The following is a 19,410-nucleotide window of genomic DNA, read 5'->3' as shown; positions in this document are numbered from 1 at the left end:
TTTTGAAAGACTCACTGATTATCTTCTCTGTTTTTTTTTAATAGCTAACAAAATGTTACAATCAGCGGACCAAAAAAATAATATTATTTTGAAGGGGTCTCTATTTACTTTATCACTTTTATAGCTGGAAAGTATACTGTATTATTTTTTTTTTTAAATTTTTTGTAAGATTGTAATTAACAGTGCATGGTGGATAGCAATCAAATAGTCAACAATTTTATCTATTGATTAGATTAATATCAATAAGCTATTTGCCATCTAAATGCAGTCTTAATTATTTTTAAGATTTTTTTGGCATGAAGATTCTCTTAAATTTATATTTATTTTCATACTCTTATGAGATACTGTTTTTGCACAAATACTTCTAATATAACAATTCTTCTAACACCGTTAATAAAACCATATTTATTTTAATTAAAAATAAAATAAAAATTTAAAATTACTTTTTTTTCTCCATCGCGATCATGTTATAAATATTTCTTTTTACATTTATTTATTAAAATTATTTTAGTTATTTTAATTTCAAACTATTAATCTACTATTAGATGGTATAGGTACATATGTAAAATAAAAATAAAAAAAATGATAGAATGGCAGAATAAGTGTTTTACGGAAATATATATATATAAATATTAAGTTTGATAGTATACTTATACAAAATTTGATATTTAGAGGTATCTCTATAAAAAAAAATATTTTTATTTTTATTTCTTTGAACTACTCTCTCTCTCTCTCTATTTCTAAAAAGTGTTGTCCACTACGTCTTCTCCTTCAGTCCTTTGGCCTTATTCTTTAATGCAACCTTCCCAGCTTTCATCTCTCTCACCGTTGAGAGACATATAGAGATAAAGGTGCCTCTTTTACCTCCTTTGCTTGGTTTGGGCCAATGGAATCGGTTCCTCTTCTCCGTGGCTTCTCTCTTCTACTTCTCCTCTCTCTTCTCCTTCACCACCCCAGGGCTGTTCAGGAAAATGCAGAGCTGAGAGCTCTCATGCATGTCAAGGCGGTGCTGGACCCGGAGGGGAGGATTCTAGCCTCGTGGACAAGCGAGGGGGACCCTTGCCGGGGAGACTTCGAGGGGGTGGCGTGCAACGAGCACGGTAAAGTGGCCAACATCTCGCTCCAGGGGAAGGGCCTCTCCGGGTTCATCTCGCCGGCGGTGGCTGAGCTCCGGTACCTCTCGGGGCTCTACCTCCACTACAATGCTCTCAGAGGGGAGATACCCAGAGAAATCTCTAACCTCACCGACCTCTTCGATCTCTACCTCAACGTCAACAACCTCTCTGGGCGTATTCCTGTGGAGATCGGCAAAATGGCGAGCCTCCAAGGTGAGTTCGGAGCCGAGAGAAGTTAGCGAGTACTAGAAGTGAGGTCAAATCTTGGGTTTCGGCGCATTTCCGCTGCTGGGTTTTTGGTTCTTATGAGGTTTCTGTGGGGAATCAGTGATTTAAAACGTGGACAAAAGTTTCGATTTTTTTCAAAGATTTCAGTTCATTTAACGTATTCTGAGCTGGGTTTTGGACTTTCTCTCTTCCTCTGTAGTTTCTCCTCGGAAAGACTTCAGCTTTACTGTTGAGCTTTGGCTTCTCCTCCTCCTTTGTCTCTCATTTGTTGTTTATTTTTGTATTTTTTAATGAGATTGCACCACTCTTCTTTAACTCTTAGTTAAAGGTAGAGAAAAAAAAAAAGATTTTGATGGTGGATTTATGTTTTCTTGCATCTTTTTCTGACAGGGATTACCTTCTTGTTTTAATTTTAGCACTTCGCAGGTAGTTGTTCGGCTAAAACTAAAAAAGCTTTGCAACTCTGCCTAGTTTTTATTTGAAGTAAGAGAAAAAATAGATTTTGATGGTGCATTTGGGTTTTCCTTGCAATCTTTTCATTTAAACTCTTGTTTTGATTTTTTGCTCTTTCACTGTAGTTGATCGGCTAAAACTAATAAAGCTTTGTTTTTTCCTCGTAACCTTCAGCCCTTTCTTATACTCATTTCTTCCCATCTTTCCTTCTCTATTTGTAGTGCTGCAGCTGTGCTATAACCAGTTGACAGGGAGTATACCTCCCCAGCTGGGGCTCTTGAAGAAGCTCACTGTTCTCGCTTTGCAATCTAATCACTTAACTGGAGCTATTCCAGCCACTCTGGGAGATTTAGCTCAGTTGATGAGGTTGGATTTGAGCTTCAATAATCTCTTTGGTTCAATCCCTGTGAAGGTAGCTCAGCTTCCTCGGCTGGCCGTATTCGATCTTCGGAATAACTCCCTCTCCGGCAGCGTCCCTTCTGGTAACTCTCACTTCCTTCCTTCTGTTCACATTTGATTCTTCCCTGCTTGCCCAAGTTGAGTTCTTACTAAACTGAGACCCATACTTTTTCATCTGGATGAAGATTTAAAGAGACTGAACGAAGGATTCCAGTACAGGAACAATACAGGTCTCTGTGGAGTTGGATTTGCCTCCCTGGAAGTCTGCTCTTCGGATGATATCCTCAAGCCCAGCAAACCTGAACCCTTCGGACCCGATTCCACCGGTCCGAGGCCGCCGCCGGAAATTCCTCGATCAGCTAACTTAAGTGCACATTGCCATGACTCCCACTGCTCAAACTCTTCAAAATCCTCAGCAGTAAATGTTGCTATCGGAGTAGTCGCCGTTGCAGTTGGAGGGATGGTTATCGGTTTATCAGCCTTCGCACTCCATCGGCGCCGGAAGCAGAAGATCGGAAGTGCGCTGGAGGTTGCAGAGAGCCGGCTGAGCACCGACCAGCCCAAGGAATTCTGTCGAAAGGGTGGCTCCCCACTTATCAGCCTGGAGTACTCCAATGGATGGGATCCTTTGGCTGATGGGAGAAGTGGTGCTGGGTTCTCACAGGAGGTTTCGCAGAGCTTTCGATTCAATCTCGAGGAGGTGGAGTGTGCAACTCAGTACTTTTCAGAGGTGAACCTGCTTGAGAGGAGCAACTTTGCTGCAACTTATAAGGGCGTCTTGCGAGACGGGACTGCGGTCGCCATTAAGAGCATCAACAAGACAAGCTGTAGATCGGAGGAGGCCGAATTCTTGAAGGGGTTGAAGATGCTAACTTTGTTGCAGCATGAGAATCTTATTGGATTCAGGGGCTTTTGCTGCTCTAGAGGGAGAGGGGAGTGCTTCCTTGTCTATGATTTTGTGTCAAATGGGAGCCTATCACAGTATCTGGATGTCAAGGATAATGTCAATGGTAGGGTTCTAGACTGGCCTAGGAGAGTATCCATCATCAAAGGCATTGCCAAAGGTATTATATTTGAACCTCTTCTTTGCCTTAATTCTTAGCTATCATGTTTCAATGCATTAACTTGACGTGGTATGGAGATTACGTTGGTGCTGACTCTTCATTAGCAGTTACCAGCATCCATGATGATTTTTTTTTTTTTTTCACTTCAATTTTGTTTTTCTTAAGCTTCTCGACTTTGATTGAATCAGTAGGATCTCTCTCTGCAGCAAACCTAACTGGATTTGGTTGCTTTGTTTGCTGCTGATCCAGGCATTGAGTATTTACACAGCAATCGGGCAAACAAGCCTGCTCTCGTGCACCAAAACATATCAGCCGAAAAGGTCCTCATCGATCATCACTTCTTTCCTCGACTCTCCGGCTCCGGTCTGCACAAACTCTTGGCCGATGATGTCGTCTTCTCCACCCTGAAAGCCAGTGCTGCCATGGGTTACTTGGCCCCTGAATATACCACCACCGGCCGGTTCACAGAAAAGAGTGATGTCTATGCGTTTGGAGTCCTTGTATTCCAAATCCTTACAGGGAAGAGCAGTGTCTCCCACCTGCGACTCAATCCGGAGTCGGGCAAGCTTGAAAACCTCCTCGATGAAAATCTTAATGGAAACTTCTCCAAACCAGAGGCAGCAAAGCTGGCAGGAATTGCCTTGCTCTGCACAAGTGAGGCACCAAGCCAGAGGCCTACGATGGATGCGGTGCTTCAACAACTAAGCATTGGTTACTGATCCGTGTTGAGGTGGAGGTGGTGGTCCTCATCCTCCTATCCTAACCTGTACTCGGATTCCTTGTCTTCAGGGATGAAGCAAATTGTTGTCCTCAAATGAGGAACCTTAAGTTATGTAATATATGTCTCTCCATTGCCATCCATCGACCCTTGGATGGAGGAACATGTTAGGCCTCGAGCGAGATTAGAGTCAGATGATTGCAGCTGTAGTTACCTTTTGTTTTGTTTGTCTAAATCCTAGTTTGGCAGTTCATGTGCAAGTTGTATGTTGTCCCTACGTAAGTTAGCAAGATTGCATGGAGGAACACGTTAGCTAGGTCGCATATGGCGCATGCAAACGTGATCAAGTCGAAATAGTTGTCACAACACCTATACTTTTGGAGGTCTTTTTCATATGCAGCGTTAACCGAGCACATTAGATCTTGGATTCACCATCCTTCTCAACCACAGCAATTCAAGTAATCTTACACCCACTCCTCACAGGGGCCTGCTCTAAAAGTAATTTCTAGCTCTGAAAACTCATCCATGAATGATCCAACTTCAAGGCTTCAACTGAGTTCTCCATCTCCAACCTTTTCATCCATTATTTTGCCACAAATCCAGTTCAATGTCCGAATCTTCACCACATATCTTTATATTCTGCTTACTACATATTCCAATCCACAGAACACAGACATGCATCATCCAACAGCAGCTCTTTAAAGCATGAGCATCCATCCCTCCACTATGGCCAGATTATTTTTTAAGTCAGATTTCCAGGTCACAACAGCTCTGCATGGTTAAGAACGAAGAGACGAACCATGCCAAGAGAATTAACCACTGTGGCACTCAATTTTCTTGCTAACCGCTGCATATTCTTAGTCAGAACTTTCTTATTAATATTAGAAACACATCCAGAGGAGCCGCTGCCAGCACCAGAGCATAGCCTGGGAACCAACTTGATATTTACAAGCATATTAAATTTACCCGGCAAAGGATCAGTCAACACAGAGAGCTGTGTATAAACTAAAATACATCCAATGCACGAAGCATTCAAGAAGCAATCCTAAACATCCTTTCCACTTACATACCACTTCATTATACCGTGTGGTTTGTTCAACATCCGGATGCCCTGTAATGCAAAGAGGAAGGCAGACCTCCTTACAGGCCACCACAGGATCTATCATCTAATGGTCTCAATTAAGCAAATCTCACAAACACAACATGCTAAGAGTTTTCGCCGGTACCACAATTACCGACACAATGCCCCACAGTTTATAAGCCCTAACAAGGACAGCAAGAGACCCATCTAAAACTCGCATGAGAAGGAGAACAGAACCCTTAACCTTCATCCTAACTGCCCGAAAAAACGATTAATTCAGCTCTGACCCTAACAATGCCAAGAGGAACCTCAACTCTTCATTCAAAGGGCTCGCCCTCTGAAAGAATCAGTCTGGGGCCGTGACCTCATCCTCGCTGAATCATAGGGTCCTTCAGATGATGGAAGAGCCCATCCCCTGGCTGACTGTTCATCTTGCCTGATGCTGCTCCTGCTCCCATTCCCTATGCAACCATCAACGCAAACGTAGTAAGGTGGAATCCATGAGCTTAGTCTGGGACTAGTAACAAGAACCAAACTATAACTGAACATTGTCATAATCAAAATGCAAGATGGCAGCACACAAAGGAACAAAAACTCATGCAGCTATGCAGATGCAGGCCCTACACATACCCTAGTTTCAACTATCAAAGCAAGACAAAAAGACACTTGGCACAAACCTAAAAGAAGCACAGATGAAGAAGCACAAACATCACTCCCAATATGAGAAATTCTAAAGGAGAGAGTGTCATTTTGACGATACCACTAACCCAATGGGTTATTCAAAAAGAGTTGCGACCCAAATCCTGCTGTTTAACCCCATTGATCCTCTAAACAAAGTTTACATAGCCTAGAGTTACCGCATCCAATTTACCACACTAACCTAATCACAAAACCATGACCTGGAATCACATTTTAGTCATATTAACCTATAATAATTCACCAATCCTATCAACTCCCCAATGTCAATCATTGGCAAAGAAACCTATCAATCATTCTTCTTAGGTTCAACTTGTGAACCTCTGACACAGACAAACAACAACAGAGACCCATCAGCACTCTGACTCTCTAAGTACCATTCAAATTGCAAAGTTCGCCCCCTCCCCTCCCTTTAAATATACACCTCCACTGAAGGCCAAATCAACCATAATAAAACAGAAAACACTTGAAAACAATTCCACAAAAATTTTATTGTAAGTACTCGTTCCAACATCATCCATGCAAATACCACTAGCATGGACTCCGTCTTAGAGGTTTGTTTGGTCATTTGTGACCAATGCTGGAGATGAGTTTAACAGAATTAGGAAATAAAATTCACAAGAGGTGGGTTGTAATTATATACAATCAGCATAGTAGAAGCAGCTTCAGGAGCGAGGAAACACATGATCAGATGTAACTAAGGTTGACTACTACTAGTACTATGGTTATGGTTGGTTAATCACAGTCAAAATACTAGTGAAAATGCAAAAATGAGCTCCTTGAACCAACAGAAAGTATATGCAAAATTCAAGTTTAACCAAATCCTAGCAGTAGAATTAGTCACTTCACCTACACTAATTGCCTGACTTGCATAAGTTCAAATACCATAAATGGACCACTTTCATGAATTATGTGACTCTCTTCCACACACACACACACACACACACATGCAAAAAAGAAAAAGAAAAAAAAAAGAAAACTACTCTTCATGCTAAACTGTATGGAACTATCATACTCTTGCAGCCAAAGGAATCAAGACCCCCCCCCCTCCCACGGCGCGAAAAAAAAGAAACCCAAAAAAGGAAAGCCCTTTCGCATGACCTCTCTATCACCGAATTCAATCTCAACCAACATAATATACCTTGTAAATGACCAACATCCTACAAAACCACATTTTATAGACACAATCTATCTACATCTCAAGATCCTAAAAAGAAAACCATCATTTTAGAATTCAGCTAAGCATTGAAATATCAAGTTACAAGAACATACACTAGACCAGAGCAATCCAAGTGATTGCATGCATTTGGCAAGGGTATTTTTTGTTGCTATAAACTATCCCTCTTCCCAGAGATATCTGCATGTATTTTTACCTTTTTCCTAATAGTGTGTGCACATGTGCGCATAGAGTGATGCTGGACCTAGGATAGCATCAGTGAACCTAAACTCTTCTTATTCTTATGCGCAAATAATATTTCTTATGACAATTTATTGATCTGCTATATATAATTAATAGTATGAATATTAAGGGCTGCAAAACCGACCCAAACCGCCTTATTTAGGGCATACTGTAATGAACCGATGCAGAATTGAATTAGTTGGCTGGTTACAGGAATCAATCCAAACCAAGCAAAACCACCCGATTTTGCTCGATATTGAACCATACTGCCCGGGCAATACCATGATAAGAAGTAAAAAAAAAAGGGCTAGAAGCTATCTCGGAAGGGGCTTACCATAATGCACCGTCTGTACAGTACCAAACTGGTGATATGCTAGCAACCGAGATTGCAGACCTTGATTAATATATAGATAGTATTATAACATTTCTATTACTACTAATAATGGTAATATTACAGAGGTTAAAAAATAATGCAAATATAATTAACATAATATAAAAATCTTACTGGTATAATATAACAATTACACTCTAATAGTCATAATAATATTATTTATTGTAACTATATAATTGAATAACAAAACAATGACAATGCAATATACAATATAATATGTATTATATTATTAATATTTATATTTAAAAATATATGACTATTGATGCCAATATATTATGTAATATGAATATTACGTATATTGTATTAATATATAATGCAAAACACTATATGATAAATGATTTTAATCTAAATATAATATATAATCTTATATCATCTAACAGATAATAGATCATTGTAATATTTTTAAATATATGATCAATATTAATATGACCATAAAAAATCTTTTTTGTTGGTACTTGAGCACTGACTAGGGAAAACAATACCCAAGCACCCCTCTCAAATGTTTTTACCCCTTTGTATAAGAATCTAATATTCACCGCAATCAGCATTTTCATCTCCTGTAACGTCCCCAGATGGGAAACCGATGCCCATCCCCACCTCTCAATTCCTACAAACCAAACATGGCGTGATAGATATCCAGGTGTTTATAATACAAACTATATTTCAGTTTTCCTAAGTGAATATTAGATGATTTAGAATGATAATCTATACAATATAAGAAAACAGAGTTTAATTTTAGTACCTTCCAAGACCATATTACCTTCTGGGCTCGTTTGGTTCGCGGGAAGCATTTTCCTTCCTAGGAATATGATTCCTGGGAAACAAATTCCTAGGAAGAGGATGCCTAGGAAAGTACTTTTGGCATGTTTGGTTGACCATGGGAAAATGACAAATTTCCAAGATGCTTATGTTTGGTTGGCCATCCACTTTCCTAGAAAAGTTATATATAATTCCTATTATGCCCTTAATAAAAATTAGGTTTTTAATGCCTCTTTAATGCTTCTTTAATGCTAAAGGGACTTTTTGGGAAAAAGTAAAAATGGAGCGATTTCCGCCTCATGGGAAAGTAACTTTCCCATGTTTCTCATGGGAAAGACTTTCCCATGAAATGTGGGAATCACATTCCCATGGGAATACAACTTTTCCTTCTCTCTCCTTTGAAAACTCCAACCAAACAAGAGGCATTTCATTACTTTCCCGTTGACCACACTTTCCCCCCTTTTTTTCCCGCGAACCAAACGAGCCCTCTATTGAATTAATATTCTATCGGAGATCCAAAACACACACACACACAAAAAACCCATCATAAAACCTCTCTATCATATTCAACTTCTTAATAAGAGAGTAAAACTAGCCCCATGTCTCTCTCCTCCCTCTAATTACTTTCACTTACATTTCCTCCTTTAATTTAATCCCTCAATTCTCCCCCCCCCCCCCCCCGTCCCCTCCCCTCCCCTCCCCTCTCTCTCTCTCTCTCTCACACACACACACACACACACAGAGAGAGAGCGCACCAACTCCATCTCTAATTGTATTTGCCATGTGTACAGCCACTTCCCAACAATCTCTCTCATGAATTTCCCCCTTCATCTTTGCCATTCAGACCTCGTTAGTAGCATCCCTATGTACATGTCACCATCCTTTACATGTCAAGAAAAAGGTAAATGCGTACAATCTTTTTCTTTGTATATATAGAGTTCTTGATTCTTCCCTTCTTTGAAGAGATAAAAGAAGGTAACTCTGCCAAAGGGGATTGTGTGTATACAACAATCATTGTTCTCATTATTTAATTATATATTTTTTTCATTTTTTTTACAACATTTTAAGTTGTTGGTTATAGATTTTAAACCAATTTTTTGCCTTTTTTATGTCCTTCGTTTTATAATTTATTTTTCCCATTATTTAATTCTATTTATTTCACATCATTTTTAGACGTTAGTTATAGATTATAGCCCTATTTTATACCTTTTTAATCTTCCCTTTGTTTAATGTTTTGTTCTTTCAGATTATCTTCCATCATTTTCTTAATTTATTTTTTATTTTTCACATCCAGTTTTGCATTTCTATTTTATTCATTACATTTCTTGGAACATGCATAGCACATGCCCATCTAACCGTATCTTCTAATTTTCAAATATCTAATAGACTATCTCAAGGTGGTTTTTGTCAAAATTGCCTGACGTATTTTGACTTCTGATGTGAAATATAGAACGGAAATTGAAACAGTGAACTTTGCCCTCACCTACATCCTCTGATCAAGACTACTGAATACAGATCCTTTCACCCCACAAAACCTTCTATACAAACCGGGAAAACATTCATGAACATCCAAAGTCACCAAAGTTTTTTGTTTGCTTTTAAGGCTCCAAAGCTGCACATTTTTTCAAAATTTCAGGGAGAAAAAACAGCTTTTCTTCTACCTTACATCCTTGCAAGAGCTTGAAGTAATGCAAGGCTAAATTTGTCTCTTAAGCTATCCATCTGCGCTAAATTAGGCATGTAAGCATCACTAGGAAGAATTTATGCAGGCACTAAGATCAGATAAAAGCAGCAAGCACTACAACCACCCCTACTCTCTCATCTCCAATTTTCTTCTCCTTTCTTCCTTTCTTCTTTATTATTAATTTTAGTCTTAGTTCATTTCAATTTTGTCCCCCCGCACCCCCCCCCCAAAAAAAAAAAGATTTTTTGCGTACATACCATCCTAAATATTGAAATTTGCATTAATACTCTCCCAAAATTGATATTTGCATGTATACCCTCATAAAATACTTATTTTGTATGTATGCCCTTCTTCTTTTTTTTTGGTATATGTACCCATGCCGTCTAACACGGTTAAGACATTAGCAATTTAAAATTGAAATCACTGAAATACCCTAATGGGTAAACATGCAAAAAGAAAGATTATAAGGGTATCAATGAAAATAGCAATTTTGTGAGGGTATTCATGTAATTTTATATAATTAGGAGTGGATACACAAAAAAATCCTTAATTTTTTTGTAGAAATACCTTTCTCAATATTGAAATTTGCATGAATATCCTCCCAAATTGATATTTGTGCGCACGCCCTCACAAAATACTATTTTTGTAGGAATACCTTTGATATACATAATGATTCAGCTGATGTGATTAGCCAAAATCATATTTATTTAAATTAAAAATCAATTAAAATTACGAAACTATCGTTTTACTCCTAAAGCAGGTAACAGATTAACGGATCTTGTTAGAAACTACATCTCTACCTCCAAAAAAATTTCAATCTCTCTTGATCCCCCTTTCACTCCATCCGGAATCAAAACTATTCCCTCGACTCTCTTCTCCACCGCAGGCAGCCCTTCTCCCTCTCTTCCGTTTCACAGAGTTTCCGTGACCGAAATATGAGTCCCTCTCGTTGCTGCCGAAGTTCTCCCTTCATTTTTTTTCTTTTCTACATGAAGATGGTTAGGTCTTGTTTGAGCTTTATGGATTATTTAAAGAAAAGCAATGTGAGAGATTTGTAATATTTATCTTTTAGTGTATAAGATTTGCAATGTTTATCTTTTAGAGCTGAAAATTTTTCTCATGTGCAGGTTGGTGGCTGTTTAAAATTAGAACCACATACCCTAGATCTTTTCTTCTTCCACAAAGTTGAAGCTCTAAAGAAAACTGACTCGAAGTACACGACATAAGGGGTGGCTTTCTACCACTTGGTCATGGAGGTTGCTAGTAAGTTTGAAAGGTTCAAAGTCCTTCAATGATTTTGCTTGGGGATGATTGATACTGTTTTCCACCCATAAGCACAATAGTAGCAAAAAAGCTTGATCCTTACAATCTATCATATGCCTTGCAGACATGCTAATCCCTTTCTATATTCTGATACATGCCCTCATATATGCATCTATAACAATAAATATTACAAGCTAACTTTTGATGAAATAAGATATAGTAGTAGTTATAAATGATAAAGAAGAAAGTAGAATAATCCTTTGATTAGTAAAAGAACTTTCATAACTCTTTTTGCTAACTAATTGTCGAATCTATCGTTTTCTTGAGCAATATTTTTATAGAAAACATTGAGGAGCAAGCACTAGACTAATCCGAGTGTTAAAACAAGTTGAAATACACAAAAATAAAATTAGAATTTTTTGCTTGTAAACCCTTCTAAATATGTAAAATTGCATGAATATCCTCGCAAAGTTGCTATTTGCATATATACCCATATAAATGTTTCTTTTTTCATGTCTACTCATTAAGAGCATTTCAATCATTTTTAATTTTAAACCACTAATTTCTTAACGGTATTAAATGGTATGGGCACATATGCAAGAAAAAAGAAAGGAGGGTATACACGCAAAACAAGTATTTTATAAGGGTATACATGTAAATATCAATTTTGGGACGGTATTCATGTAAATTCTAATATTTAGGAAGATATGTATGCAAAAAATCCCAAAAAAACAAACAAAAAAGACCCTTTGTTTTCCTTATGTTACTCCCTCGATATTCTTCTCAATGCTGGAAAATGAGGAAATGTCCCTCCCAAGTTTCTCTTCCCCTAATCCAAAATCAAATAAATCCCTAGATAATTTCCACTAGGAAGCAAGGGAGGGAGTCTAATACTTCGCAATCTTAATGGAACCATTATATACAAAAAGGATGGATAGCATTATTCATTTTCCTGCCTAATTTTTGAGGGTTTAGAAATATCAATCCTTGTTTTCCTGCTCAACTTTCTATCACCTGCTAGGGCTAGCGGTGGCAATGAATACTGTCAGTTATGTACAGGTTGGTGAAGAGAAAGAAGGAAAGAAAGAAAAACAAAAAAAAGAAAACCCTAAACTCAAATCTGACGATACATAACTGGGTTCAAATGCACAATTTAAAGGTTTGCAATCTTCTAACTTCAATTCGTCATAAATAAGCAGAAAGCAAGCAGAAGGCAATATCCCCACAAACAATTTAGATGAGAAAGCACATTCCTCCTCAATGGATGGAAAGAGCACATAATAGAAGACATCAAATTTAAGCATACCCTAAAAGTTACTGAATAAGAAAAAACTAGTAACTAGTAAATATGTTAGATAAGGCAGGTATCTACACAAATAAACACATAAAGTTACCGAATAAACAAATGAAAATAGTAACCAGTAAATATGTTAGATAAGGCGGGTAACTACACAAATAAATACATAAAGGTGTGATCCACATTTAAATTAGTAAAAAATAGGGTGTCTTTCAACAGCCATCTACAAATCTGATAAGGCTATCCAACAATCAGCAGAAAACTTATGAATATATAGATTTAAATAATTAGCAATATGTATCACATCTAACATCTATATTAAATTATTAGCGATATGGACTTACCAATGTTGCCATTATCAAGCATGTCAAACCCTGGATTCCATCCAGGTAAGTGCTGTCTTGCATTCCCCTTCCATGTGCCCTCAAAGCCAGCCAGCTCATCTATTGCTTGGAAGATTGCATGTAAAGCAAGTTACAACCAGATAGCAGCAGAAAACAACAACAACAACTGAAGTTTTAAAACAGAATACCTTCATGCATATTATGTAATGTCTGCATTGTATCAACCCTCCCATCTGAGTTAAGCTTCCTTGTTAAGGAATGACCCTGCAGTAACAATACACAAAGTAATATTAACCTCACGACAACTCAATACAATAAATTAGACAAATATATATGTAGTAACATTTCAAATCACATATTCCACATAAGGCATTGCAGCAATCAGACAACCTCAAAACACCTCAATGCAATAAATTAGACAAATATATGTGTAGTAACATTTCAGATCACATCTTCCACATAAGGCATTGCAGCACGCAGATAATGATAACCTAAAAAGTTTACAGATAGACGAACCTTATCATGAATTCCTCGAGATATCCTGTGCGTTGCTCTGCCCGTAGTTGCATTGGCTTCCTTATGCTCTTCTGCAGTGACCTATCAGACCAAACGAGCAAAACCTTAGCGAAACAGATCACCAAGATCATCACCATAAATTCAACTAAAAAGAAAAACAAACTTGAACAACTCCTGAGTACTTACTCCATCACCACCACTTCTCCTTGTTGTAGAAGAAGTATAATATGCTCCATTTGGACCACCATAAGTCACAGTTGAGCTCTGAAAAGTATAATTTCGAGCCTGTGGTTGCGATGCACTAGGCCTGCTAAACTCATTCCCATATTGCATATACTTGCTTTTCTTTTCTGTAAAGCAGCAAATAAGTTTAGTTTCACCACAGCTCAATCCAAGTAGTCAACCACGACAATGGTACCATGAAGAGACCATGAAAAAGACTAACCTATACCTTCAGTTTCTTCATCAGGATCCTGAACATACGGTTCTTTACTCGACCTAGAATGTTTTCTTGGATTATCTTTCTTCAGCATATCAGTCTTCTCTTCGCCTCCTTCTTCATCATCGGATGACAGTTCTTTGATAATCGGCCCCTTCGGCTTAGGAGGGGGAGCTTGCTCCAGGAATGGAGCATTGCTTGTTTGTGCAAAGAAGCTCCTCCGGTCATCAAAAATACTGGGTCCAAACATGCTTGGGCCCATCAAGCTCCCGAAGGGTCGAGTGAAGAAAGGATCATCAAAGGGGTCCCTCCCACCAAAGAAGCTGGAGATCAGGCTCCCGGGTCTCCCAAAGCCACCAAATCCGGCAAACGGATCCCCGAACCCCAAAAAGTCATCCCTCCCACCTCTGCCCCTCTGCATATTTCTCAGTACAAAATTCTGCAGCCGAAGAAAAATGAGGAAAAAATCTCGTTCACTGTTCCATGCAAGCAAGAAATCCTAAGTTTTGAGACAATCCTACGTCCTATAAATAGAAAAAAATACACACAACTAAAGAAAAAAAAGGAAAGTTGTTTTAGAGCTTTTCTTATAGAATCGGGTGGCAAACTTTTATCAAAATTTAATAATATTGGCACGAGAAGACAAATATCCAAGAAAAATAACCATCTAAAAGCAAATAAAAATCCGGTAAATGGTCGTCATCTACCAAAAAATGGCTTCTTTACACCTCCAAACAACAAAAACCAACCAAGAAAATCCCCAAAAAGTCCGATTCCACAAAAACCCTAACCGACAAGAAATCGAGTAACACAAACCAAGTAACCCTTATGAAATCCCTTCCTTTTGAAAAAAAAAAAAGGATCGCAAACAGTCACCATGAGGAATTCCTGCTCGAAAAAATTGAATCAAGAGACAAAGGACGAGAAGGAGAGAGATAGGAATTACCACCTGCGACGGAATCGAGAAGGAATCGAACGCCACCAACGAGGGAGAAGAAGAGCAAACGACGACGGAGCGGAATCGGCCTATTATTTCGATCGCTAGAAAATTCGAATGGGAATTAGGGATCAGGGAAGCGGCGTGGGGAATAAGATTGCGGGCCCGAAGACTCCAGCGGAAGAAGGCGGTCCGCGAATTCTCCAGAAACAGCGAAACGGGTCGTGTACGGCTTTTTCCCTCCTAAATATCAAAATTTGCCTGAATATTCTTTTAAATTAATATTTACATGTATATCCTTACAAAATACTTATTTACGTGTATACCTTTTATTTTTTTTTGCATATATACCCGCACCATCTAAATCCGTCAAAAAATTAGCAGTTTAAAATTAATAATGACTGAAATATGCTTAATGGGTAGATATGAAAAAGAAAACAATTATAAAGGTATATATGCAAATAATACTTTGCGAGAGTATTTATAGAATTTCATATATTTAGGAGGATTTATAAGCAAAAAAAATTAATTTTATTTTTTTCTATTTCAACCTATTTTAACACTCAAATTTGTCTAGAATAGCCTTCCACTACATGGCCGTGGAGATTGTTAATAAATCTGAAGGGTTCGAAGTCCAATAATTTTGCTTGGAAATGATTGATGTTGTTTTTCTACCTACGAGCATAACAGTAGCAAAGAAACTTGATCATTTCAATCTATCTGTGCATTTAAGGGATTCTAATCTTTTTTTATATTCTAATGTATGCTCTCATATATGCATTTATAATAAGAAATATTATAAGCTATGTTTTGATGAAATAAGATATAGAGGTTGTTAAATAATGAAGAGGAATAAAGCAGAATAATTTCATAATTAGCGGAAAAACTTTCGTAACTCCTTTTGTTATCTAATTGTCGAATCAATCTTTTTTTAAGCAATATTTTTATAGAAAACATTAAGGAGCAGGCACTAAACAAATCTAAACGTTAAAATAGGTTGAAATAGAAAAAAATAAAATTAGAATTTTTTTGCATGTAAACCTTTCTAAATATGTGAAATTGCATGAATACCCCCGAAAAGTATTATTTGCATATATACCCTTATAAATGTTTTCTTTTGCATATCTACCCATTAAGGATATTGATGACCCAAAGATTGATTCATAGATTGATTTTGATGATCACAAAACCTTGAAGTATAGATACTAATGTTTATGTTGCAAGGAGAAAGATATTTATTTTGCAAGGAACATAGCAAGTTGGGAGAACACAAGAAGGCCTCCAAAGCTCTCAAGTTGGAAGAAAGCTACAATTTATTGGCCCAAGCTTAAAGTTCAAAGGATTCAAATTGGAGGAGTAAAATCAAAGAAAAAATTCAAAAGAATAGTCTTCGAGTCGACTCCTGAGGAATTCGAGTCGACTCCAATGTTTACCGAGTCGACTCCGGGGAAGTATGAGTCGACTCCTAGGAGTCACAGGCAGAAAAGTCAGAGAGCAGTTTTCGGGTCTGAAATTCGAGTCGACTCCAGTGGAACGCGAGTCGACTCCGATGGTTGGCATGTCGACTCCAAAGAAAGCAAGAGTCGACTCTCAGCGGTACATAAAGAAAAAATCAGAGGGCAGTTTCTGGACTCTGAGATTCGAGTCGACTCCCGCAATCTCTGAGATTCGAGTCGACTCCCGCATTGCACGAGTCGACTCCGAGACACCGCGACCCCAAAGAAGACAGAAGACTAATTTGCTGACTCTGAGATTCGAGTCGACTCCCAGACAGCTCGAGTCGACTCCAAGACAGCACTTCACCAAAGACACAGAAGACTAATTTTCAGAAACTGAGAGCCGAGTCGACTCCAAGGAAGTTCGAGTCGACTCCAAGACTGGACGAGCCAAAAGACAGAGGATCGGGAGTTCGGGCTCTGAGATTCGAGTCGACTCCCAGGACAGTCGAGTCGACTCGAGAGGACAAAATTCAAAATTGGATCCACGGACTTCAGTGGATGAGCCGACTCCGAAATTGCCAAGTCAGCTCCAGAAGTTAGCGAGTCGACTCCAGGTTAAGACGAGTCGACTCCCAGTCGAGGCAAGCACATTAATTCAAATTTGGAACAGTGGCCGAGTCGTCTCCGGTAAAACACGAGCCGACTTCTGCAACAGGCGAGCCGACTCCTGATCGCGCGAGTCGACTCCGATCCCAACGGTAACATTGTCAGGAATGCAGACTGTGTCCAACGGCTCTTTTTCTTGTCTCTAACGGCTATATTCTTGTTTCCACGCCATCTAAAGCTATAAAAACAAGAAGAGAGCTAGGGGAGAACTCATGGAAGTGGGAGAGATCATCTAGGAAAGAGATCTCAAAGAGATTACAAAGGAAATCTCCCATAAGCACAAAAGGGCCATCCAAAACGAAATAGAGAGAAGAAGAGCATCTAAGTGAATCCGAAAGCTTCCTCTCCATCCGTGTGCTGCCTCGGGGATCCTCTACTTCATGCCAAATCAGAGGAGGATCAAGTAAAGAAGAAGCCGAGCTCCTCCATCTTCAAAACTCGTTTGAGGGCTTCTCTTTACTCTATTTGTTTATATTGTCATATTTGCTTGTTTAAGAAGCTTTGTTTTGTTTTATACTTTGTTTTAATATCTTGTAACTTGATTCAATCAAGGGATTGAATCAAGGGGTTAAGGTTTGTTGGTGAGCCAAAGAAAAACCAACGGTGTTAAGGTTTGTTGGTGAGCCAAAGAAAAACCAACGGTGTTAAGGTTTGTTGGTGAGCCAAAGGGAAACCAACGATGATAGGTTTGTTGGTGAGCCGAGGGTAAAACCAACGTGTAAGGGTTTGATTGTGATCCCGGGAAAACAATCGGGGAGGTTCTAGTCGGTGAGCCTGGGAAAACCGACCGAGTTCGTTGTGCGCTCGTAAAACAACAAGTTGGGTTGTGAGCTTGTAAAACAACCGGCTGTAATCGGTAGGATTATAGTGAAATTCCCAAGAGGTCTTGGGGAGTGGATGTAGGTGCTGGGGTGCACCAAACCACTATATGTCCTTTGTGTTTGTAATGCCTCTAGTTATTGTCTAACTAACACACTTACTTACTTAGATAAATTGCTTGCTTAATTCTTATCCGCACATCCTTTAGTTGCAAGCATATTTAATCAAGTCGAAGTCTATACATCAAACCCTTGCTAAGTTTAACTTTCACTGTGCATCTATACAACTTAGCATAGTTAATCAAAAAGTTTTAGAAGTAGCATAAAAGTTTTAAAAGACCCAATTCACCCCCCCCCCCTCTTGGGTTGTATCTACTGGGCAACAAGTGGTATCAGAGCAGGTGCTCAAATATTATTTGTAGTCTTAACTGACTAGAGCCAAAGATCATGACAACTCAAATAGATAGTTTTCTAGGAGAAGGACAGTCAATTGATACACCTCCACTATTTAATGGCATAAACTATACACATTGGAAAATACGTATGCGCATTTTTATACAATCAGTTGATTATAATTTATGGAGCATTATAGTCAATGGAACACACACAAACACTAGTCATAATGAGAAAATGGCTCAACAAAATTCAAAAGCCATGAACCTACTATATTGTGCACTAGATAGGAATGAGTTTAATTGCATATCTTCTTGCATGACTGCTAAACAAATATGGAATATGCTTGAAGACAAATATGAATGCACTAACAAATCTGAAACATCATGTGTAGAAGGAGAGCAGTATCACATTGAAAATCCATGCTTGGTGGCACAAGAGGTACATGCTGAAACTGAAAACAATTTTCCATTTGATGAACTCCATGATGCCTTTTCTGATTTGTATTTAGAATATAAGAAACTTATTTGTAAGAACAAAAACTTGAAGATTGAAAATCAAATTCTAATAGATGAAAAACTGAAACTAACCAGTAAAACTGAAATCTTAATTAAAGAAAATCAAGAACTAAATCAAAGAGATCAACTTCTCACTGAAAGTCATGATAAACTTAAGAAAAACAATGAGTTACTTTCAGAAGATAACAGAAGATTAACTAAAGAAGTTGACAGATTAAAACCTGTTGTTGAAAGATTTACCCTCAGCTCTGAAAAATTGAACCTAATGATAAATAATCAAAGAGCTGAATTTGATAAAGTTACATTAGGATATCAACCTTGGTACACCCAAAAATCTTTTAAGAATATGTTTGTTAAAACAGTTTTTAATTACTCTAAAACAGATTCTTATAAACAAAAGCTAAGTAAAATCTCTTCTGTTGTTCCTAAATCTATACATTACAAATTTGATGAACCAAAAAGGGAGAAACAGAAAATTAAAAGTTTTCCTACTACTCATGTTCGATCTAAGTTTGTTAAATTCAACAAGAGGATACAGAAATACATCCCTTGTAATCCTAAAATCTGTAAATTCATGGACAAAATAGCTATTAAGAGAATATGGGTTCCAAAAGGAACAATTATAGCTAACCTACAAGGACCCAAAAGAGCTTGGGTTCCTAAATTGAAAATATGATTATTCTTTCAGCATGCATGTCTAGCTATCCAAGGTTCTAATGAAAGATGTTATCTAAACAATGGGTGCTCTAGACATGTGTTAAAGAATTGAATTTAAAATGTAATTTAAAAGAAT

At 38.0% G+C, this 19,410-nt stretch overlaps 2 protein-coding genes across 4 annotated transcripts; one reads left to right on the top strand and one right to left on the bottom strand.

Moving 5' to 3' along the window:
- Positions 1–752: 752 nt before the first annotated feature.
- LOC103717399 (LRR receptor kinase SERK2) lies at positions 753–4,237 on the top strand. The gene is made up of 4 exons (XM_008805768.4): positions 753–1,328; positions 2,018–2,278; positions 2,381–3,259; positions 3,509–4,237. The coding sequence occupies exons 1-4, from the start codon at positions 887–889 to the stop codon at positions 3,976–3,978; spliced, it is 2,052 nt and encodes a 683-aa protein (XP_008803990.2). The 5' UTR covers positions 753–886; the 3' UTR covers positions 3,979–4,237.
- Positions 4,238–4,915: 678 nt separating this feature from the next.
- LOC103717400 lies at positions 4,916–14,999 on the bottom strand. 3 transcript variants are annotated; one of them, XM_008805772.4, is made up of 7 exons: positions 14,793–14,999; positions 13,853–14,285; positions 13,594–13,757; positions 13,408–13,488; positions 13,080–13,155; positions 12,892–12,990; positions 4,916–5,519 (listed from the first exon to the last, which is right to left on the bottom strand). In XM_008805772.4, the coding sequence occupies exons 2-7, from the start codon at positions 14,265–14,267 to the stop codon at positions 5,380–5,382; spliced, it is 975 nt and encodes a 324-aa protein (XP_008803994.2). In that variant the 5' UTR covers positions 14,268–14,285; positions 14,793–14,999; the 3' UTR covers positions 4,916–5,379. The 3 variants fall into 3 exon arrangements, with proteins under 3 accessions (XP_008803994.2, XP_008803993.2, XP_008803995.2); XM_008805771.4 differs by having other exon boundaries at positions 14,796–14,999; XM_008805773.4 differs by having other exon boundaries at positions 13,859–14,285; positions 14,796–14,999.
- Between the last annotated feature and the right edge of the window lie 4,411 nt (positions 15,000–19,410).

The sequence above is a fragment of the Phoenix dactylifera genome, unplaced genomic scaffold (genome assembly GCF_009389715.1).
Source record: "Phoenix dactylifera cultivar Barhee BC4 unplaced genomic scaffold, palm_55x_up_171113_PBpolish2nd_filt_p 000352F, whole genome shotgun sequence".
Taxonomy (NCBI): domain Eukaryota; kingdom Viridiplantae; phylum Streptophyta; class Magnoliopsida; order Arecales; family Arecaceae; genus Phoenix; species Phoenix dactylifera.
The sequence above is the reverse complement of the archived record's forward strand: the minus strand, read 5'-3'. Positions and strand labels throughout refer to the sequence as shown.